The sequence below is a fragment of the Trachurus japonicus genome, chromosome 9, assembly GCF_045865225.1.
Source record: "Trachurus japonicus isolate A0001 chromosome 9, Traja_1.0".
NCBI classification, from domain to species: domain Eukaryota; kingdom Metazoa; phylum Chordata; class Actinopteri; order Carangiformes; family Carangidae; genus Trachurus; species Trachurus japonicus.
Genome location: NC_140915.1, coordinates 14,289,456 through 14,313,396, shown reverse-complemented (window position 1 = coordinate 14,313,396; position 23,941 = coordinate 14,289,456). Strand labels below are relative to the sequence as shown.

The 23,941-nt window shown below is 41.4% G+C and overlaps 1 protein-coding gene across 1 annotated transcript; it reads left to right on the top strand.

Moving 5' to 3' along the window:
- Positions 1 to 188: 188 nt before the first annotated feature.
- ndufs4 (NADH:ubiquinone oxidoreductase subunit S4) lies at positions 189 to 17,190 on the top strand. The gene is made up of 5 exons (XM_085786051.1): positions 189 to 340; positions 2,977 to 3,055; positions 15,561 to 15,733; positions 15,964 to 16,037; positions 16,994 to 17,190. Exons 1-5 carry the CDS (start codon positions 258 to 260, stop codon positions 17,095 to 17,097), a joined length of 513 nt encoding a protein of 170 aa, XP_085642177.1. The 5' UTR covers positions 189 to 257; the 3' UTR covers positions 17,098 to 17,190.
- The last annotated feature ends 6,751 nt before the right edge of the window (positions 17,191 to 23,941 follow it).

The window sequence follows — 23,941 nt, the reverse complement described above, 5'->3', positions numbered from 1 at the left end:
TGTTAACACCCCCACCCCCCCTCATCATCATCGTTATTTGTGATATGAAACAAACATGCGTGTCATGAAGAGACTCTAGATATGTCTGGACATGTTTCTGTGTATGTGACACATCACTGCCAAGTAATTTTAGTCGCTGGCATCAGCCCCCCCCCCCCCCCCCCCCCCCCCGACTCTCAGCCAGCAGCTGCCTCGCTCACCGGCTGCGGTTCTGTTTGTTCCTTCGCGGCTCCCGTACGTCATTGTTGACAACAGTCATGGCGTCCTCAATGTCACTGCTCGGCTTGGGACGTTTAACTGTGATCAATGCAGCCTCTAAAGCGCTCCTGAATCCTATCAGGTAAACTCATATTGATTGTTTATTAGTTTTACAAACAGTCGTGTTGCTCTGAGTCATTTTTTGTGGAGTATTTAGCTCCAAGTTGGTTAAAGACGAACCAAGGAGGCCGTGAGTCTTGACATGTCTCAGGCTAATGATTGTAAGCTAACTAGCTATCACACAAATAAAGCTCGTTTAACGTTTCTGCTCTCCGTGTGGCACAGAGTTATGAATTAAGATACATTAATACGTTCCTGCTCGCACATTTAAAGTGAATAGGCTATTAGCCAACGCCGGTGTTACCCCGTGTCCTTACAGCAGACCGCTAGCATGCTAGCTAGCAGGCTAGTGCAATGCTAGCAGGTCTGAATGGAAATCGACTCTACTGACAGTAGATGCAGGGCTCCAGACTGCTCTAAATGGGGTTAAAGTACATTTTCCATCTACTTGCGCAGGTGCAACCAGTAAACTTGCTACTTTTATGGTGAAATGTGGAAATGGCCCCCTTAAAGAATCTGGTATCTGTCATTGCAGGTGTCAGGCCAATGTGTGTGAGGATCATGAATGAAAAAGAAAGGGGATATTTGCCTTGCAAGTCAATTTACAGTGTGCACCCCTAAATTTTCTGCTTGTGCTCTTAAAATTTTAAGTTAAGGGACACAGTGCTCCTAGTAAAAAAAAAAAAGTTAGTTTCTGGAGCCCTGGAGACTATGAAGTGTTTTGGAAAATAACAGTTGGACACAGCATTAGCAATAATAAATCCCACAACGTTGCCACATTACAGTGAGATACAGACTCAATTATAATAGTGTTTATGTAGTTGTGTCTCCACATTGACCATGTAAAATGACAGGATTTTAAGCAACTTTAGATATGCATTAAGGCAGTACATTATATTGTTTCTTGCAATAATATTTGTCCGCAAAGGTTTCTTTTAAAAACTCTGACTTTTTTGTCAGGTAAAGAGGATCCTCAAATAGTGAAGTTTCAGGAAGGGCAGCCAAAGGTCATTTCATATGGAGTTATTTCTAGGTTTTGGTTTAGGCTCCTTCAAGAATCATCATGTACAAGATAAGATTGGTCATTAAGAGATGAAAGGTTTGATTGCATTGTTTAACCAAGATATACAAATGAAAATCCACATATAAAATCATCTTAATGTGAGCTGATGTGAGACTCTGGTGACAATAAATTGTAGCACTTTAATTTCTTACAAAAAGAAATAAAAGTTGACAAATGTAAAATAATAATAATAATTTGAATGCAGTTTCATTTGAAGACTTGAACAATATTACATTAGGTTTAAAACTCTTTGATGACTGATAGATGTAGGCTATTTATTTATTTATGTTTAACTTTTGAGTAAGAATTAGCTTTGATTTGACTCCAAGTCTCCGACCATTAGATTTATGTTACAGTGAAATGGCAGAAACAGACAAGTGCTGTCATTTATGAAGCTTTTATGAATATTTGTCATATTTGAAGTTAAAGTAAATTAAAATTTGTACTTAGTTATCAGAATTAAAATCTACTTGTTTCCCGTCGACTTCTCTGGACATGAAACTAATTAGGAAAAATTAATTGTTGTTAAACATTTTCTTTTCTCACCCTCATCAGGTTAAGTTTTCTCCTACATTTTATTTTTTACAGATGAGTGCAGTCTGCAGAGATAAATTGAAGAGATGACTTAAATATAAGAATACCTTTTAACTGCAGTTGTGTACGTTTTGCACCACAAACCATATTAGTATCGGCCACAGTGTTTGTATTGATTAGTTTTTTCCTCTATGCTTATATTCAGTAGCCTCGTAAACCAGCCTCTCGCGGAAATGCATTTCATTTCATTTCTCGGGAGAGTCTGGCCTCATCCCCCCTCTAACCGTTTGGGGTGGGCGGGAGCTGGGCGGGAGTAGTAGCAAAGACGGTTTAATATCTTTGGTAGTAGCGTTGACAGACAACCCCATTCAGCCAATCAGCAAGTTGGTGTAGTGACGGGGCTTTGCACCAGTCGGTCCCTAATTGGCCAACGTGCTGTGTCAATCACAGCGGGCGACGCTGATTGGCTCGGCCTTCTGAGGGTTTCAGTCCAAACGCTTAGAATGGGGATGAGGCCAGACTCTCCCTCGGAATGAAATGAAATGCACTTCCGCGAGAGGCTGGTTTACGAGGCTATATATTCAGAGATGCGACAGAAGAGGAAACTCTGAATGTAAAGATCATACATTTGAAATAAATAAAATATGATGAGTGATTCTCCTGGTGTTATCTGCTATGTGATTATCTGGAGTAGCCCTTCCCCGGCTGAGCCGTGATGGCACAGCCGGGGAAGGGCGTTTTGCGACAGGACACGGCTGCACATTCACAAAGAGCTACACAGTCCTCGCCTGACAGTTGACCACAGCCAACATTAAGCACGTCCTGTCATTAGGATGAGAGAGACAGTCTGCCAGAGATTCACCAGACAGAAGTAATATGTGGTGGGAGGGGGGCAGGGATTCACTCCTGGTCTCTTCCTTTTCACTGCATCCTAACCCCGTCGCTTCCTCCAAGATAGTCAATGTGTGCAAAGTGTAACTTTTGCGTCATTCACTGCATTGTTGCTTGTCTGCCTTTGGCGGTTTGTGCGTTGCGTGTAACATCTATCTAATGGTTTTCAGGTCTACAAGCACATCAACATTGAGGCTGGCAGAGAAACCAGGACAAGACACGCAACTTATTACAGTTGATGAGAAATTGGTAAGGATCCCTCCCTCTTCAACGTGACACACGAATTGGTGTTTGTTTGTCTGTCCTCCAATTACGTTCCTGGTAGATTTGTTAGAAAACCTGCGGCCTAAATGAGTTTCTAGTAGACAGTAAGGCTTTTGTGACAATATGACAGTGATGGCAAATGTCGTCATTAGTAGTTGTGTGTGTTCACAGCTCCCATTACTCCTCTCCTTTCACAACAAATTATCAGAAATGTCACCAAGTGGAGTTTTTAGGTGAAAAATGTGTTTAGTTTGATAATTTAATAATGTCTGATGCAGCTGAAATACTGATGAGCTTTTATTTAAACTCAAAATGCAGCAACAAAACAGCTGTGGAACTTCTTTTTTTTTTTTTTAAATAATGCCTAAAATAATGAACACCTCTGTGATATTCAACAAAATAGAGCATCATACCTTTGTGTTACTTCCGTTTTTTGTTTACTATTTTCACATATATATTTTTTAAAGTAACCACATTTTATGAATCATTTAAAATGACATGAACATTTATTTATAGGTCACAGATTTACAGTGCAGTCCAGGCTGTGTTCTCTGGTGACAGTGACCTTATGCAAAGAGTAGAGGAAGAGGAAGGGGAGGATGGGAATCTCTGTCTACTTCAAAATTGGATTTTATCAACACTAATTGCTTGCAGTCATCATCATTCACTGTAATGACTGTGTTACGTTTAGAGCCTTCTATGGTCTGGCACCTGTCTGTATTAAAAGAGTTACTGCAGCAATGTAATCTCAGGCTCAACACAAAAGGAGACTGTGGTTGACATTGACGTTGCAGCTTTGCGGTTTTCGCCTGTTAGACTCAAGATGAATACTGTAGACAATTTTATTTATATTATTTTATTGTGAAGTACTTTATGACACCTGCTCTTGAAAGATGCTCTATAAAAATGACACACTGTGATTTATTTAGCTCTCTCTGACAAGTGGAGGCTTTGAAACTTAGCCGAGGGCTCTACGTTCGGCATCAAGTGGAGCATGTTGATTTACGTGTTAGCTCCTTTGTCTCTGTTAACATGACTTAGCGTGCACACTGCACATGTCTAATCCAGTTATGCTTTGTTCTCTATCTTCTTAAGTCCACAATACATTAGCACTGACACTTTGAAGTTAAAGTGCACAGGTTATAAGTAAATTTCAATCACTAGTTTATTGTTAACCTAATCGTACATTTGCTACTTTTCTATCTGTTTCAGCTTCTCCCAGCAGAATAATTTAGTCCAGAATTATTATTTCTCTTCATCTCAGTATTGTAGTTGCTCCTTTGTACTGTATAAGCTCCTTAGTGATGGAAATACAATCAAAAGGGTGCCCCACTGATTCAGCATTGCAATGCTGTTGTATTTTTTGACACACAATTGAAGGCGAGGAAAAAAGTACAAAAAATGCCCAATTTCTGCAGCACATTCATAATTATTGTACTTTTTATTCCATGCATTTTCCATGCTTGTCAAAACTTGGCACCTGAGGAGCATTTTTTCTTCACATCTTTATGACATTTCGCCCTGGTTACATGTGAACGTGACCAAGACATCATCTTTCTCCAGTAACATTTTGAACCTGGGTTTTTTCCATCTCTCATATACATGATGTTGATTGTGCATTTACATGCGTTACAGATGGTTTTCAGCATTTACTTTCATATGGAGCGACAGAATCCCTGTGAGGCTGAAATGCTGTATTTTATTCTCTTTCTATACCGAACAGTTGGAGACTACATCTGTGGCTTTTTCCTTTCATGACTCCCTCTGAACAGTCACAACACTGGTCAACTGATGTGGCTTGGGCACCCAACATAGCTCCACAAGCAGGTTTCAGCTAAATGTAATCAAAGCTAGTTCACAGTCAGGTCAACGGGTGATAAAGAAGTCACCGTATACGTTTTCGTTAAATTATGCGGTGAAGCTGTACATTTCTATTACATCAGACAGGGTCTGTGGTGCCCCCTTTCATTAAGTGTGAACGCTCAGTCTAGGCGGTGATGAGCGTGAATACGAAGCTGCCAAGGCTCGCAGCGTATACCGACTGTAAAAAAAACAAAGAGGGATCTTTGAAGTAAACGCTTTGTCATCAAAAGACGAAGGAGATAGAAGATAACAGAGAAAAGGGGAGTTTGATGGTGGAGAATGTGGGAGTCTGTTGTGGATTTGTTTTTTGGGGGGGGTGGAGGGGGGTTTGCTGTGTGTGGGCAGCGTCAGTGCGCTTTTGTCCCACACTGAGGCTGACCATACTGGCAGACAAACCTTTGGCTGGGCGGAGTGTCTGTCTCTGTCCTCTCAGTAGGGGCCACTGAGAGGAACAGCAGAGGAGAGGAAAAAAAGGGCCTCTAAAAAAATGGGGAGGGGGTGAAAGAAAAGAAGCTTGCATGGAAAAAAGTTTGTGAGACACCCTGAGACTCACGAAAAAGACAGTGGCCACTTCAGTGTTGCCGGCCACAGAGGTTCCTTTGTGGCGCGCTGGTGCTGGCGACGGCGAGAAGTACTCTAATGCTTACCCAGACAGGCCAAAAAGAGAGGCCTCAGCTGTTTACAGTACAGTGGTCTCTGTCTCACATGGAAGAGGGCAATGAGAACACCACCCTCCTCCCTTTTGGGCATTCAGCGCATGTCAGCACGCTAGTCATTCATCAAGCTGTCAATAAGTGTGAATTGCTTTCTGGTTGGACCAATCAAACAAAGGTCTCAATCCACAGAGAGGTTATGCCAGGTTCGCACGCTGTCGAGCCGCCCGAGGAGAAAGTGGTGCGCCGCTCGTCGTCTATAGTGAAGAATTCAGAATAACCTCATTTAGATGAGGTTGCACTTTGGCCAGGGGGAATTGATATTTTGAATTCGCTCCAACATCTCTTGTCTGACAATAGTTGTGTGACGCTCATTATCTTGTCCTTAGTTCTCGTCTGTCCAAAAAATGCAAACCTTACAGGAACTTGTGTCTCTCTACAGTTTTGTTTGGCCGTCTCCATTACGGACAAATTTAGGCGATGAAGGGCAAGGATCTCCAGCAGCAGCAGGTCAAAAATATGAACTAATCCAGTAAAGAGGAGTTTTAATGGCGTCTGTCAACAATTTTACTGCAGGCTGCTGACAAAAAGATGAGAGGCGACGGTTTTAGTGTCTGATTAGTCATTAAAGCAGCTATAATCAGTATTTCTTTACAATAACAAAGCACCAAATAATGATCTGTAACGTGTTCATTGTGCCCTGTTGTTTATTTCTGATCTTTAGAGCATCTAAAGAAAGAAAGACTGTGCACTACAAGCACATTGGTGGGACAAAGACAGTGATTAGCTGGTGAATTCAGAAAAAAGATGACGTGTATCGCATGTAGGGGTTAGTGGAGACAGAAACTGGAGCTAAAATGACAGAAAATTCAATTATTTCAGATTTAAACACATTTTCCAAGGAAAAGAAAGGAAACAATCGTTTGTTCTTGGTTTTTAAGTTGTAGGGTTTGTTGTTCCTTGTTGATTTAGTAGATCAAGTGTCTTTGAGCTTTTAACTCATGGTCATTATAAAAATAAATAAATTGATGTCAGCCATATTTCTAACATTTTTCTGAAATTTTATCTGTAATTGGGAAATTAAATAATAAAACATCTGCAGTCCCCAGTGCAAATGTGAACTGTTTTCATTTCCTTCAAAGTATTTAAAATCTGTCAGGATAAACAGTCCTCCTCCGAAAGTTTGGGATTTTTATGAGCAAGTCTTTGAAGGCATTGTCTGAATTACTGAGAAGGAGCCAAATAAAAAGACCTGCGTGATGGAGCTCCGGTGCCCAAAGCTGTTCCCTTGAGTGCCCATGCCGACCTGCTTTTGTTTGTAATTACTGTTTGATTAAGCATGCTGGGCAGCTCCCAGGGTCCAGCTGGCTGGCCACTGATACACAGCTTTACACGTAATGTCTGCGACCTCCCTCGATTAGAGTCAGGCCTCCCGCTTCACTCCCTGGCCCCTCGCAGAAACAACTGCAGTTATAACCTTCGCAGCTGCTTCAGTATGCGATAATACAATACCCCCCCCACTTACGGCTGAGTGTCTCAAGGTCTACTCCTGCTTCAGCCATGTCCAAGTGCACTCCCTCTCTCCACATAAAGACAACACCATAATCTTAAAGCGCTTGTGAAGCCTTGTTATAGAGTCCTCTAAAGGCACTAGAGTTTTATGAGACAGAGGAGGACAGTTATTAGGGAGTGTGGAGCTGAGGTGGAAAGAGGGAGAAAGATGGGGAGAGGAAGAGAGTATTAAAATTGGTTGGGTCCATTTGATGCCTGGCATGTTGAGTTTGCTAATCTGAAATCTTTGGTTTCTTGCAAAATGTAGAGCCCGGGCTCTCGCTTGGCAAGTTAACATCACATCTGGACAAAAGATGTGGGGTTTGATTGCAGCAAGGTAGTCGAGTCTAAAGGCAGGTTGTTGGTTGTTTTTTAAAGGCCTAAATTGAAGTCAGATTGAAAGACCCCGAATCTGTCAGTCAAGATTTGTCATGCAGAGATATCATAAAATCCCATGATACAGAAATTACTCAGAGGAAGCTGGTTAACACAAGATCCTCTCAGTGCACCATTAGAGCTATTCAATCGGACAAGGCAGTTTGGTTAGCGCCTCTTGGGAGCTCAATTTCAGCAGAATTAAATATGGTTAGAAAACGTTTTTAGGCAAAGTAACTTGCAACTTTTAAACAGGCATTAGCTTTCACGTTTTAGAAATTGCAAGAAAATCGACGAAGAATGCACAGAATCACAATAAAAATCCAGCTATTCCAACTATGAGGATAAATTTAGCACAAGCAGTTTAAGTCTGCAGTACAGGGGTGTATATTCTCTAAGCCTTGTCTGGCCTCAGACACAGAGTGACCTACAGTGGAGCAGACCACATTCACCACCCCCTCTCCTCCCTCTCATCCTCCTCTCCCACCCTTCCTCCCTCCTTCCCACATAGACAACTTAAGTGTCTGTTTTGTCTGGTTGCCCTTTCATACGGCGCGCTTATGCAAAAAATCTCGGCTCAAGTTTGGAGTAGTGGGTCAGAGGATGTTGGTCTTTGAAGAGTGCCAGACAAGAGGCTTTATTATGTATCATCCACTAAATAGTATTTCATTCATTAACACTCTCTTCCATAGAGACTAAGCCTCTTAAGAGGACTTCTCAGCCCTGTCAGTGCCGAGTAGTTTTAGGAAGCATCTATCTGTAAAGTGTTGTGTTTGCAGAGTGGATAAAAAAAGGTGTGCTACTTGTGTTTGCCTACACTTTGCGTGTATCCGTTGGTTGTGCGCTAGCAGCTTCTAATTTTTCTGAACTCGATTTTGGTGTCTCACACTATCTTCAGTCTGGTTTCTAATGTTTTTCAGTCTCTCCAGTGTGTGTATTGTAGTAACACCACAACAAGAAGATGAGATTATCATTTTGAACATAATTTTTGTTGCATTTTTGTTCAAATTCCTTTTCTTTCTGTAGAGCTGAAGATTATTCAACCGGAGATGAAAAGATAATGAAAATCTTTAGTTAATGTTCACCATAGTTGAGCTGTACCAAGTCCGCAGCTGAGCATTGCAGTTATCAATGAGTTAACCATTTTCTACAGTTAATTATTAGATTACAAAATGCCCATCACATGTTCCCAGAGTCGGCAGCTTCATAATTTAAAAGATGTTCAGTTAATCTGAAAACTGAAACGTTTTCCCTGATACGTTATCATACTCTTGGGTTCATTTTATCGCGTCTTGCGGGAAAAAAAAGGCCATCATTCTTTGAGATGCTGTACAACACACAAACAAGTGTGTCCGCATCCGACATATTCATAAATGACCTCCTCCGCTGCCCCCTCCTTCCAGTCCTCAGCGGTATGTGTGTAATGTGAGATTCGAGATGACCCTCACGCCAGCTGCTTCTTGTTCTCCAGAGTTGAACCACTCCCACACATGAGCAAGCAACATAATATTTGTTTCTTTTAGAGACGCCCCCTATGTCCAATCAGTAATTGGCACGCTTTTTCCACTTCAAAGACGTCTGAAGGTGGGAACCGGCGGAGGCTGATGAGTGAGGCTCTTGGTCTGGGTGTGGGCTGGAGAGCGGGGGGTTAAGGGTGATGTGTTTGGGCTTTCACCACATGCTGACTCAACATGATTCAGCTTGGCCGACCTTATGACCCCTCCTGGCTGCCGAGCCGCAGTTAGGGCATACGGGTGTTCGTGCTATGATAGTCTGGACCATACGTTGTGTCATGGCTGTCATGGTGTCCACCATTCCCCCCGTAATGAGGTGGCGGTGATGCCACAAGTGTTTTGTCCGAGTTAGTCATGCATAGACATCCTTTGTTTGTTTATTTGTTTGTCTTTTTGGTCACTGTACTAACAGGAAAATTCCCTCTGTGGCTCCGTTTAGATTCGTAAACCCTAACAAGTCTTAAAAATAGTTCTGCTAGTACCAACGTGTTTATACAAGCCGGTCCTGTGTGTGGACTATTTGACTTTGATTAGACAACGCACATGTCTGCAACTTGTGATTATTTTCACAATTAATCTGTTGATTATTTTATGGCTTATTCAGTTTATAATACATCAAAAAAGGGTGAAAAATAACCTTTAAACCATGATAATGTGACTTAGGACGTCTCGCTCTGTTTAGCCAACAGTGGAGAACCCAAAGACTTTGAGTTCATAGTTACATAAGACAAAGAAAATTAAGCCAGAATCTCATGTTTTGTGTTTTTATATCATAAATGATTATTGCACATGACACAAATAATTAATATGATCAATTAAAAAATCACTCAGCTGACAGAATTAAACAGCAGCCAATTGAATTTATGTACTTCAGTCACCTGTTAAGCAAAATTGCAAAAGTAACCCAGCCTTAGTATCAGTTTTCTGCCTTAGTCTGTTTTTAATTTTTCTACTGATCAAATAATTGTGTCCGCAGTCCGCACTAATCTGATAATTAACGGTTATCAAAGCCAATTTGATCTGTAAGTTGTGCCCATACAGATGCTTCATGTTCATGTTCTTCATAATTTTTACAACTAATAATTGAGCCAGAATCATCGTCAGAACAGATGTGAATTCCATTTTTTTTTTGTTTCTTTTGGTTTAAAATGTAAAAAGCAAGGATCAAGTGTTCGAGTGTAAAAGCCAATGCTGTTCAATTCAAGAGTGATGTGTTGAAGACAAGGTCCTTGCACTCACATTGCATCTTGCTGTATCCCACGCTGCTCCAAGTCCCCCACTATGAAGCACTATTCAAAGCTCCACAAGCTTAAACAAAATCACGTGTATTGTATTACTTTACTTACAAAGATGAGTCAAAAAGTAATGTCTGACTGCAGTATTTTTGAGGGGGGGTTATTTTCTTTATTGGTAAATTACATTTATTCTCTTGTCAGATAATTCCCTTTACAAATATGCACGACACCACACCACAAAAATCTTTCAACTTGTCTTTCATTTGGACCAGATCTGGAAATGATATCAGGGAGAAAATAGAGAGCACATTGAATCACTGACCAGGCAAAAAAGAAGAAGGAGAAAAAAAAAGCCACCAGCCTTTGCACACCTGGATGTATGGATTTCTCTGCAGATCCTCTCAAGCTCTGCCAGGTCGAATGGGGACTGTCGGTGGACGGCTATTTACAGGTCTTTACTGAGATGTTCAATTAGGTTCAAGTCAGGGCTCTGGCTGAACCACTCAAGGACATGCAGAGTTGTCCGTAAGCCGCTCCTGTGAGGTCATGTGCTGCTTAGGGTCATTGTCCTGCTGTACGGTAAACCTTCAGCCCGGTCTCGGGTTCTGGAGGCTCTCCACCACGTTCAGCTCATAGACTGTAAAAAATATGGACGTAGCATCCGTGACGTCACCCATTGGTTTTGGGGAGTCGTTTTTGTGACTCAAATATGGCGGCCTGAACAGCGCCATGTTGGATTGGCCGGCCGAGAACCCGCCCACTGGCCTCGAAGCAGCGGTCCACGGAGCTGCTCCGGACCTGTCACTCAACGTTTCCGCGCCCTAATTGGCCAGAATTTTAACCTAATAATAGTAAAACGGTAGAGTTAAAAAAAAAATTCACCCCTCTCAGAGTGTGTGCGGGGGTAGAAACTATCGATTGAGACCAAAAAACGTGCTGACACCAGGCTTTGATCATGTTTATTGAGGATGTAAAGTCGGCGATTTTAACAAGGGGGTCTATGGAGAATGCTGCTTTCTGACACCAGCCCCCAGAGGAAGCCGAGGGGATTGCAGCTTTTTGAACGCGGAAGTGAGCTTCACTTCTCAGACCGACAACTGCCCCCTTGGTTCAGCTTCTCCTTGACCTTAAAAAGAAACAACAAAAAAAAGACCCCGGCCCACAGCAGGATGCGGCCACCAGCAGCCTTCACTGTTGGGTGCCTGGTTTCCTCCAGACATGACACTTAGAATTGAGTCCAGACTGTTCAGTCTTCGTTTTCATCAGACCAGAGAGTCTTGAATCTTGTTTCTCACAGTCTGAGAGTCCTCCAGGTGTTTTTCTTTCTTCCCTATAGCCCTGGCAGCTTTCTGGCCCCTCTGCCATAAAGCCCAGATCAGTCAGTGAGGGTTGTTGTAACCAACCTCCACACAGGATCTCTTCTCTTCAACCATCACATTCTTGGTCACCTCTTTTTTACCAAAACCCTTCTCCGCTGATTGCTCTGTTTCTTTCTGGTCGTTCAAAGCCTCTACCTTTTAAGTGTGATGGAGGCCTCTGTGCTCTGGGGAACCTTCAGTGCAGCAGATTTTTTTGTTGTTGTTGTATCCTTCCCCAAAACTGTGCCTCAACACAATCCTGCCACTGAGCCCTGCAGTCAGTTCTTACCTCCTTGCGGCTACATTTTTTACTCTAATCTTGATTGCCAGCCATCCGTCCATCCAAGTTAAAGGATTGTAGCATAACAAAATGTGAAATTAGTGTTTGGGTCAGACTGCACTGTAGTAAAGTGAGGCTGCACTTCCAAGTTTTTCAGACTTGTCTAATCCATCTTGTGGTATAATAAAGAGCTATGGGGTGTTTTCTTTTTTTTTTTGGTCTGATAATCCTTCAAGCCCATGGGTCAGATGCTTCAACTGGACTTCTAGGGGAGTTCTTTATTGTCTCGATACCTGAAACACAACAAGCCACCACCAACTCAGCCTCTTACATGTCTTGGACTGAAAAAGATAAGTTGAAGCAAAATGGCGACCGATGAATCCTGGAGGTTTGAGAGGAAATTATACCATTGATAAAAAAAAAACTTTCATAGAAGCATTTTATAACTCAAATTTGCCTGAGAAACTTGTATTCTTTATACTTTTATTTCTCTTTGATGTCTTTCGTACAGTTTTTTTACACTTGAGCAGGTTGAGATTTTTTTTTTCTCTTGTTTACACAGAAATCCTCCATCCCAGATCTCTGTTGAGGCATTAGGGGTACCAGCTTTCAGCATTCTGGTGGGCCCAGTGGCCCCACAGCGACAAGCCCCTATGCTCTTTATTTGGCACGTAGCCTGGAGGTGTCAGAAATATCGACACGCTTTCACGTGACGGAGACTTTGCCAGCCTTTTTCCCCCCTTTCTTAAGCCCTGCATTCTGTCTGCCCAGCCAGGTATTGTAGGGCCCCGTGAAGGCCCTGTGAATAGTGTCAAACTTGATAGTTCTCATTTTGCTTCCTGTACATGGCAGAAGAAAAAGTGCCCACCGTGTGGGTTTTCCTTTTGTGATGGCCCTCTCTAGTCTTCCTGGGAACACACCACATTCCAGCCACAATCATTCCCTTTGTGAATCTGGGTATTGTGGGTGAGTCTGTTATGCCAATAACCCTCCTAGCTTTCAGTGTAATGCGTGCAAGTATCATAGAAAGTCTAGACTCGTATTTTTTGCAAACAATGCCAGATAATGAGCGGTGTGTTTTCAGTGATTTGGCAGAGTTTTTGTTTTGACACATCCTCCCTCATTCATGAAGGACCTTTTGTGCTCATCCACGCCTAAGATGTGATTTAAGGTCTGCTACATCTGGACAAATTATGGCACCACTTTACCATACATGGGCCTCATGTGTCAGTTATGGTTTATGTAACGCACATACGCGTAACCATAGTCTGGTCTGCTAATCCCAAGGGTATAATTTCTAATGCGTCTCGGAGAGGGATTTTCATGCATCTATCCCCTTGAACAAAACAGACCCACAGAGCTGCTAAATGTTTCTCGCTGCTAATTTTATTTATCTCGACTCAAAAAAAGAACAATTTGTACACGATTGTTCGCCTCAATTTACATCTCCAAATTTGTCAGGGTTCACTGTGTACAAAGAAGTTGTGTTCTCAGGACGTTTTTCTCACCTCTGGCTTGTGGAGTACAGATCTTTATCCACCGAAAATAAAAACACGTCCCGTCTGCTGAAAGAAAAACTTAAAAACATGTTAAATTACCCACAGGAAATCTCCCTCTGTTGCTCTCTCACACTGTCTTGTGTATGATTGTGTCATGAACTGTCCACCGTTACCCCCTTTGGGTGAAGGGAACATGTTTTCCTCCTCTCTGTGACAAGAGGGAATTGTTAAGGTTAAGTAGATAGGGCAGCCGGAAATAATTACCGAGCACTTGTGAAGTTTTTTTCCCCCCCTTTTGTTCGTCTTTTCCCTTTCATTTTAACAATCTTTTCAATGTGCAGATCTTGTTTATGATTAAATTCAGTCTGGTCTTGCCTCTTAGCATGGCAAAAGATATTCCACTGAAACGAGCAACAGTTCAGCAATTGGACCTGTAATTTCTTAGGCTTAAATACCATTGGAAGCTCCTTTGGCCGCCGGGGGGAAAGGCGGGCTTTTGTGTAGGGTTCATGCAAAACGACCCCCTTTCTACAAATCAACTGGCAGATGACAGACAATGATGAAAATTTGATTCTTTGAAGTTGTAATGGCCATTGAAATGTGTAAAATTCTTGTATTGAAAGGAGAGCACCCTGGAAAGCCCTCAGTCTTGGGTGGCTGCTGCCTGCATGCTGGGAGGTTCGTCTGTGTTTTGTCGCCGACTTCCCATTGCTTGTTTGCTAATTCCCTAAAGAATTGGACCAGATCCTTGATAGGAGCTTGAAGGGGGCTCCAGTTGCTCAGGAATATGCATTTAGTACGCCCAAAGGCCCCCCCCTCCTCCTCTTGTCGCGCTGGCCTACTTTCTGATGGTCTGGAATAAATCACCTCAAGTATTAGGCATTAATTTCATCCACCTCGATGCAGAAGAACAGCATAACGACGGCCGTTATATTCTTATTCTTTGGTGTTCTTTATTTATCCTTTGAATAGATTATTGATTTTCCACATATGTAAGTTATGGCTTTCTGATTTTCTTTTTTTTTATAGCACACATATTCAGTTACACTAAAATCCTGCACAAATTTTAAGTCTGAAAAACAAAAATGTAAATTATTGAACTGGTGACTGATAAAAGTATTCAGCCCATTAAACGCTGATGGACGTTTACAAGCTTCACATAAAAAAAATATACAAAATTCTGATGAGTCAAATCTCAGAGATGTATATGCAGACACGGTACTGAACAATAAAAATACTATCCAAACTTTTAGTTGATTTTACAATGCCAATAAAAAGGGTTCACTGTGGATTCTCCATATTTCATGTTTTTTCTGACACTGAAGATGAGCTTGAGCTTTTTTTGACCCTGATATTTGAAGGTGAAAATAAATCTCCACCGACTGATGCGAAGCACAAAAATATAAAACACAAAGCAGTTGATCACCTAAGTACTTTTTATAGCCACTGAACATTTTCCTAACCCCATCGTCTCTGACATTAAGAAGATGCTGTCAGACCTGCCGAGTCACTTTCAGATGACCTGTCTCAACCAACGCACACACATTTATCTTCTCACACAAACCCCTTGCTCTTTGTAGGGGGAAAAAAATAAGACATCAGTCACCAAGTCCAGTGGAAGTCAGAGAGGTCGTGGAGGACCACCGCTCAGAAACATGTCAATTATCTACATACACATGGTGGCATATTATTGGCTATTTTTTATTATTATTTTGACTGCTCAGTTTGAACATTTCTCCTGGTTCCATGTTTTGTGATTAATTTTCATATATCATGTACTGGATTCACAATGAATTTAGTTGTTTGCCTGCATGATTGCAAATCAATGACTGGAATTAATGTGTCTGTAATGTGGACAATGATTCGTCAATTAGATGGTAATCAACAGCTAAATTAAATGACTGATCAATCTGTAAAATGTCAAATATTTGTTGGTTCAATTAGAGAATTATAATTATTTTCCTAAACACATGTTTATTTTTACAGACACAATAATGTTGTGGGAAATTTTCTGATGTTTTTGAGTCAAAGCAATTGATCGTTATTAAATGCAATGAATGATGTCACACTATATTATATAATATTTATTTCTGTTGATATGGTGACATTGATGTTAACTCTGTTACTGACCGTATGATGTCTTCACCTCTGTCTCTCCCTAGGATATCACCCCCGTGACCGGGGTCCCCGAGGAGCACATCAAGACCCGCAAGGTCCACATATTTGTCCCCGCTAAAACTGCCATGCAGTCGGGCGTCAACAGCACCAAGAAGTGGAAGATGGACTTCGATACCAGGGAGCGCTGGGAGAACCCACTGATGGGCTGGGCCTCAACGTAAGAATCCCCCGACTCCACCTGCAGCACATAGGATGAAATCAAGCTTTATCATTACTATTTAATCAGGCATTTGCTTTTCTTTGTTGGGCAAATAGTTCTTTCATAGATCTATCAATAAAGGACTGATGAATGGGCATTAGTGCTATACATTATCCTCACAGGTTTTACAGATATTTACCTCCAGTGATGTGACTGTTGTGTGTTTAACAGCTGTTTGTGTCTTTCAGGGGCGATCCCTTATCCAACATGTTGCTGTCCTTCTCCACCAAGGAAGATGCCATTGCTTTTGCAGAGAAAAATGGTAGGAATTTTAAACAGACGAAATTAAAGCAAAACATTTGTATAAAACATGTGGCAGTAACTGCAATAATCATCAACAATCAGCTCAGTTTAAAAATGAGACACTGAACAACAGTTTTACTAAAATTGAAATGAAAATGAACAGATTGATCAACAGCTCAGTTTTCAATTAATTCAATATATGTATGTAACATGAAGTTATTATTAGCTGTATTATTGATACCCTATAGTAAGTTACCACTAGTAGAAACATTTTGATGCTTCAGACTGTTAATCTGGATCAATGTGTAATTGGAGTCATTTCCAGCAGTGGGTGACTTGGTTATCCTTCGTGGTAACTGAAAGCTTTCAATGAAATATTGAATGTGTTGTCAATTACATTTTGGAAAGCTGGAGAACAGATTGAATCCTCAGTAGTTTATCAAGTTTATTCTCAACAACAGATCAATCCTTCCAGCTGGGATCATCACACTCTTTTGGACAATATATATTTTAAAATGTTGACAGATACTGAAACTTTTCAGAGCAGGATTGTTATCAAGTTATTGTGAAGTAGCTGACGGCTCTTAAAATGCTGTATTGCAAATCAGTAATAAGGCATTAAGAGAACGTGTCTGATGGACCAGTGAGATCATATCAAAGAGTGTGAAATGGTGCTGCGTTGCGTTAGTTAAGGTTAAAGACATTATTGTGTCGAGCAACAGAAATTTCACTTCAACCCTAAGAACTGAACCATCTGGGAGAGTTTGTTGAAACTAAGTGTAGAAACTGGCGTTCTCTGTTTATTGCACCATGAAAGCGATTAGTGCGGTTCTGACTACACACAGCCTGTTGATGTCTACAAAACACCTCATTGTGGTTGGCACCGGTCCAGAGTGAACATACTTGACGCTCTGGCCCCCATCACTTCCTCTCATGATGTTGGTCTCTGTTTTTTTTTTTTTGCTCTCTCTTCAGGTTGGAGCTACGATGTCACAGACAAGAGGAGCTCAAAGCCTCGGGTGAAATCCTACGGGGCAAACTTCTCCTGGAACAAGAGGACCAGGAGGTCCGCTAAGTAAACTGAAGACACACATCTGTTCGTCGGCTTGACCTCAGTCCAGACCTGTATCATTCTTGTCAATAAATGCAAAATTATATATATGGAAACCAAACATTTGGGTCATTATCGCTTTTATTTTTCAAACATTCACCTCATTACTGACTACCTACTCGATTTATGAAGTGTTTGCCCCGAGTCGAGTTGTGCAACAGCAAAACAAAGAGGAACATATTATTACAATTAGAACCTGTTTAAAGTCTGGGATAAATAGATATGGTGGCCAAAACCTGTGACATTTTTCCTGCGTGAGTGTTTGTTTCCATCCTGTTACCTGAATTGTTTCAGTGTTTGGAGAGCTGCACAACTGGAAAATAAATAAATAGCAAATTGGAATGTTTTTTTTTTTTTCTGAAAAAGGCTAACAATTGTTTTTACTGCAGCATCTGTGAGGAGTTTTATAATGACACAACAGTGACCCACATAATACAATTACTCTCACTAATGAGTGATTGATTGTATTTATAAAAAAAAAGACTCCTCAAGATCAAAATGTTTGTCTTCTTCCGAGCAAGTTTAAACCCCAAAAGTATTTTATGTTTATTCTGAAATGTAATAAGAGAAGCAGAATCATTGAAAGGCCTGAGCTGAGGAATGTTTGAAATCTCAGCTCGTAAAATAACTTGTTATGTTTAATTGAATTTCACAATAGCTGCCAGTTAATTTTCTGCCACTCAACTGATGCCAGTTCAACTTTATCAAGTTCCACATACCAGCATATTATATAAAACAAGAGGCACTTAAAATCAAGTTCAAAAGAGTCGAACCATCCCCTTTTCACAGATCCCAGGTTTATAGCTCGATTCCAAATGGTGAGGAAAGAGTACGACTTGTAAAGCTGGAGAATTAGTCTGCGTTTTATGTGAAGCACATGCTGATTTCCATTTTTGGACTAGAAAAAGCTCTTTTTAATCTAGTTATTTGCCCCAAAATGGCCATATCTCAGTAAGCCAATAACATTCGTCGGGCCGGGGCATGTAACTCTCCTGCTCCCTGTGGAGAAAAAGTTGAGATTTTTTGGAGAAGCCATAGATTCTTTGAAATGCCCAGCTATTCACACGTGGCCGCGCACTTGTTGCCAGCGCTTGTTTGTGGTCTTTGTGTTCAGTAAACAGTGGTGTTACTCTGCGCCCAGTCCCAAACTGCGTGACTGCACTGATATTCACACACCAATCATGGCCGCCTAATTGGTATAGCCCTTCGTTAATTAACGCACTGCATTGCAAATCTCTCACAGCCTTGCGCTCGCTATTTATTTTGCTCTGTCGCTCGGCACATCAAAAGAGCTGATCTGATATGAGTGTAATGGTCCATCTGAACTGCAGGACATGAATGACAGCATGTGTTGCCCCCCCCCCTCCTCCCCCACTCCCCACTCTCCTTTGAATTCCCCTCAGAGAGAAGCAGTGGGAGAAAAAAAACGCTCTTGGCACAACTTTGTATCATAAAAGTTGAAAGCATTCCGGCCGTCTTGGCCTATAAGCACAATAATGTATGTGAGATGAGAGCGGCTGTGCGGTGGCATTGTTCAAAATCATCACACAACACAAACATCAGCGACACAACGGCTCTGATCAGGCAGGACGTCAGCGTTCAAGTGTGTGATAGTACACAAAGTCCCAGGATTTCAATCACCATGAAAACAATTACACATTTAAAATATACATACATATGTAGATATATATATATATAGTATATACATACACATATATATGTATATGTATATATATATATATATATATATATATATATATATATACATATATATGTATATATACACATATGTATGTACAGTATATGTAGATATACAGCTCTGGAAAAAATTAAGAGACCACTTCAAAATGATCAGTTCCTCTGGTTTTACTATTCATAGCTATGTGTTTGAGTAAAATGAACACTTTTGTTTCATTTTACAACCTACTGACAAAATTTCTCCCAAATTGGAAATAAAAATATTGTCATTTAGAGCATTTATTTGCAGAAAATGACAACAGGTCAAAATAACAAAAAAAATCTGGTGTTTCCAGACCTTGTATAATGCAAAGAAAACAAGTTCATATTCATTTTAAAACAACACAACACTACTTTTTAAATTTAGGAAGAGTTTAGAAATCTAAATTGGTGGAATAATCCCAATTTTTAATCGCAGCAGTGTTTTTCTTATTTATTTATAATCTTTCTTCCTCATTAAATATGATTTGGTTCAGGTGATCAGCTAAGTAAAGGGAGGTGTGCTTGTGTTGGAGTTCAATAGACACTGGAATCGATGTGGTCTCTTCATTTTTTCCAGAGCTATAGTACTGTATATGCAGACTGATAATGGAGCTTTAGTTAATTTATGTCTTTGAGAGTTCTGCTGCAGCTCCACTACAGTGGAGATGAGTTGTGTGATGAGTGAGCAACAATGACAGTGATGAAAACTCAACAGCAATCAATACACTAATGAACAGTAATCAACAGACTTCGTTATCAGCAATGTGAAACGTCCTAATTAAAAGTGCTGTCAGTCTGAAAACAGAGGAGCAAAGATGGAGCTCATACAGTGTTGTAGATGTTCATCTTTGCTGAAGATGAAGATGCAGGGCACAGCCTGGACAGGATGAATGTAGAGACACACTCATAACAGCTCACATTCACACTTACGGGCAATTTAGAGCTGCAGATCGACCTGATAATGCAGAAGGGAGAAGGGAGAAACATGCAAACTCCACACAGAAAGGCCTCAGGCAAACCGGGACTGTCTCGCTGTAAGGCCGTACCACCGTGTCGCACCAGATCTACACTGGGACATGAAAGAAAAATCACAGTTTTAAATTTCTAATTAAACCCTACATTATTTTTTCAGATATTTTTAACCTTTATTAAAGGTGTTCAGAAATGGCCGTTTGTCCTGTTTGTCGCGCCTCCCTCCACAAGTTTTCACGAGTTGCCGCACGAGTTAACCCGAGTAAGGAAAACTAATTTGATTGGTCGTTATCGAGCGGGCGGGATATTCAATGTTTGGGGCGAGACCGAGCTCGGTGTGTGTGTGTGTGTGTGTGTCTCAGACGTTTGATTGATGAATGACGGATCCAATATCAGTGGCTGATGAATCGTGCGCAGCGTGACGTATAATCTGTGCGTCTGCATTATCCAATGCAAAAAAAAAATAGCCCACTTTCATCCTGGATTTACTCGAAAATAAAATTTTGCACCAAGTTTGGGCTCCATCGTCTGATAGATGAGTTATTACACTAATGTTAAGACCCACAGTGGGCTCAAAATTCAATTTTCTTTTCTGAACACCTTTAAAGCCACAGCGAGGGAGAGGAAGACAATGAAAGACTGGATGGCGCTTCATCGTACAGCACTCTACCAGATGAGCCACTGCTGCACTGGACTGAAAGCGTGTTTAGGGTGAATGGTCAATTTAATTCAGTTTCTTTAGCACAACATGGTGATTATGGTAAATGACCTATAATGACATATTGCTTTTCTAGTCTCAACAACCATATTGCACATTTTTTCTATCTACCAAGTAGATATCATGAACGTATTACAAGGACACCTCAACCTGTCAAGTTGGGTTAGGGTTAGGGTTATTGAACCGCTGATCTTCTGTTTGCTGGACACAAGAGCCACAGCAGCTGATCATTAAAACAGCTATTCTGGGTTTTCAACACGAGTCCTGTTAAGTTTCTTCTGCTGTGTTGAGGTGATGATCAATCAGCCAGATGTTTTATTTCATTTGTAGGTGTGAGTAAAAGTAGCCAGCTCGTTAATCAACACATTAAACAGGATTAATGAAGACGTGACTTCATGTGTATTAAGTCCAGACTGCAGGCGGCCTATCTAGTGTGCAGATTATTGCGTATGTGTTGTGGTGCAGCACCTGCTCATTATTACAGTTTTTTTTTTTCAAGTGTTTTCACAGAGTCATAATGTTTTATTATTTTATGGTATTCTAAAGTAATAATTGGCCGCAGCAGCTGGAAGATACAATAATTAAAAAAAGCCACAGCAGGTGATGAAGGAACAAACCACAGTCTGTGTTACACTTCATTCAATCTTGCGTTCAAATTTTATGGTGCTAAAAGGGAAATGTGGCTCCCAGACGCACAATGGGTTTTTTGTTGTTGTTGTTTTGTTTTCTCTTTGCAAAGATCCTTTTGAAAAAAAAAGAAAATTGTGCAAAATTGGTGTCCCGTCCTAATAGGGAAAGAATTCATGTAGGAGTTCCTGCATGTGTCGACAAATGGTGTTTTCCATCGGGGCAGAAATCCTAATCCATCTAGAAGTGTTTTTATGTTGTGTTTTAAAGAGGAGCAGGAGAGTCGGCAGCTGGACAGGAGACCTGACCTGAAGGTTTTCAGTTTGAACGCGTGCCAAAATGTTATTTGTTAGTGGTGCCTCCTCGAAAATTACACACACACACCTACACTGCACGCAAACACATCATGGCCCTCGATGACCCCGCTGGATCTGCTGCCTGTTGTCGCTCACCGCAGTGAACTCCCCAACCCGGGGCGATGATGAAGCACGCAAACCCTGCTGCTCATCCTCAGCCAAAGACCTGCTTCATGGTTTGTGTTTGTGTATATATGTGTGTGTGTGTGTGCGTGCGTGTGTTTTTCAGCACGCCGTGTGGACCAGAGCTTGTTTTGAAGGGCACAGATCACAGATTGATGATGATTTCTGGTTATCCAAACAAAAGCTCATAGCAACACTGAAGAGAACCTGTTTATCTTGACTCTGCTGTTTATTATTCTTGAATCATTTATTATCGTCTGTACAGTGAGACAACAAAAAAAAAAAAAAAACCCTGCTATGCCGTATTATCTCTTCACATTTTGATGGATGGGTTTCACTTATTTTTCAATTTTTCTAAAAAAGTTATCACGGCAATCTTCCAGACTTTGGAAGCGGTCGGTCACTGTGGAACGGGTGGATGTGTTGCTGAGTCTTTAAATATGTGGACACAAATACCTGCTCTGCTGCACTTGTAGTTTTTTTCCACTGGAACTGTAGTTGTTTTTTTGTTTTTTTGGTTTTAGACTCACATAGTCAATATTTTACTTATTTTGTTACCAATAGCAACTGCTGACTCATGAGTGACATGCTGAATAGGAGATGGCACAGAGACAGAAGCTAGTGGAACAGACGTAAGTAAGCTGGTTATAGGAGCAGTGGCCGTTTGGTGCCTGTTGATAGTTTAGTTTATTGAAGGAGGAATTTACAAACTCTCAGAGCGACTTTCTGTGACGTGGGTTGGGGACGTCAGGGTCTCCGTGCGCCTCTTCACCTCCTTAGAGATGCACCCACTTAAGTTTGGGGTCAGTTTGGGTTTTTTTATTTGAGTAAACCGAAGGATCTGACAAGAGATTCCTCTGTTTCTGTTTCGGTCCAATGTTTTTACGGCTTTTATTTAGTTTGTACCTGGAGAAAACGAGAAGAAATGAGCAAGCTGAGAGATGAAGGAGTGACATTCTCGCCCTCTCCTCAGTCTAGTCTCTCCTGTTGCTGCCCAGCGGACGTCCCACCACCACCACCACCACCACCACCTTCCCCCACCCACCCACCCAGCGCCTCTGAATCAGCCTGGTTCACATACACAAGATTAAGTAGCAAAAGTGACATCCAAGACCAATTGGGCCACCCAAGAGAACCGCACCCAGCGGAAAGGCTGTCAGAGCCCCCTTTTGCAACATTAATCTTCAAGCCTCTGCTGCACTGCCAACTCACATCTCCTTCAAACAGGACAGGGAGGGAGAAAACTGAACTTTTCCCTCCCTGAAGGTTTTTCTCTCCTCTCCATCAATTAACTCTTTGGGGGACAATTCATCGTCACCCACCATGTGCCAGACAACTTCAAACACTGGCAAAATGAATTACTTTTCCAGACATTTGCCTCCGTGCCGGTTTGACAGCCGTGGCCGGTGGCTGTGGTGGGGGGGTGGAGGGGGTACGGGGGGGTTATTGTGTTCTCAGGTTGTCTGTCCGTCCGTCCGTCCGTCTGTCTGTCTGTCCTGGTCTCATTAATGCGATAGCTCAGAAACACGTCAAGGGAATTTCTTCTAATTTGGCACAAATGTTCGCTTGGACTGAAGGATGAACTGATTAGGATTTGGTGGTCAAAGGTGAAAGGTCAAGGTCACTGTGACCTCACAAAATGCTTTTTTTTTAAGCCATAAGTCAAGATTTTGTGCAGTGATTATGACACAAATTAACATAACTGCCTCATGATTAAAGCAGAAGTAAGCAGAATATTGGTGTTAATATAAGTCTTAAATAGTTATATCTTCAGACAGCAATCACTTACATAGAGTGTTTGGTCCGAAACACGGGTCTGTCAGTCACTCTGCTCTGCTGTAAGCCGAGGAGAAAACTTCTTGTATACTTCCTTGTATCCTACAACCTTTATCCAATGAGGAGAGAGAACGGCATGAAGGGCTGTGTGTGCAGCCAAGGGATGCGCGTGAATGTGGTGACGTAGGGACGAGGACCAATAGATCCATGACGAGGGCGGGGGCTGCTAACTAACGAAGTTATAACCAAAACGGCCGGATCGCTTACTTCTGCTTTAAGTGATGACCATTTAATACCCTAAAGGTCGACTTCACTGTGACTTCATAATGTTCTGTAAAAACACATTTCTAGCCACTGTTTCCAGGAGATGCTGACTATAATCCCTGCATCTTGACTCACGGGAGTGAACACACAACAGGTGGTTCATTCTAGTCAAAGCCTGCATATAATTTAGAGATGAATGTAGATGTTAAAATAGCAGCGTGTCAAACTTTATCTGTGGGTGATGTACAAGGCTGCTA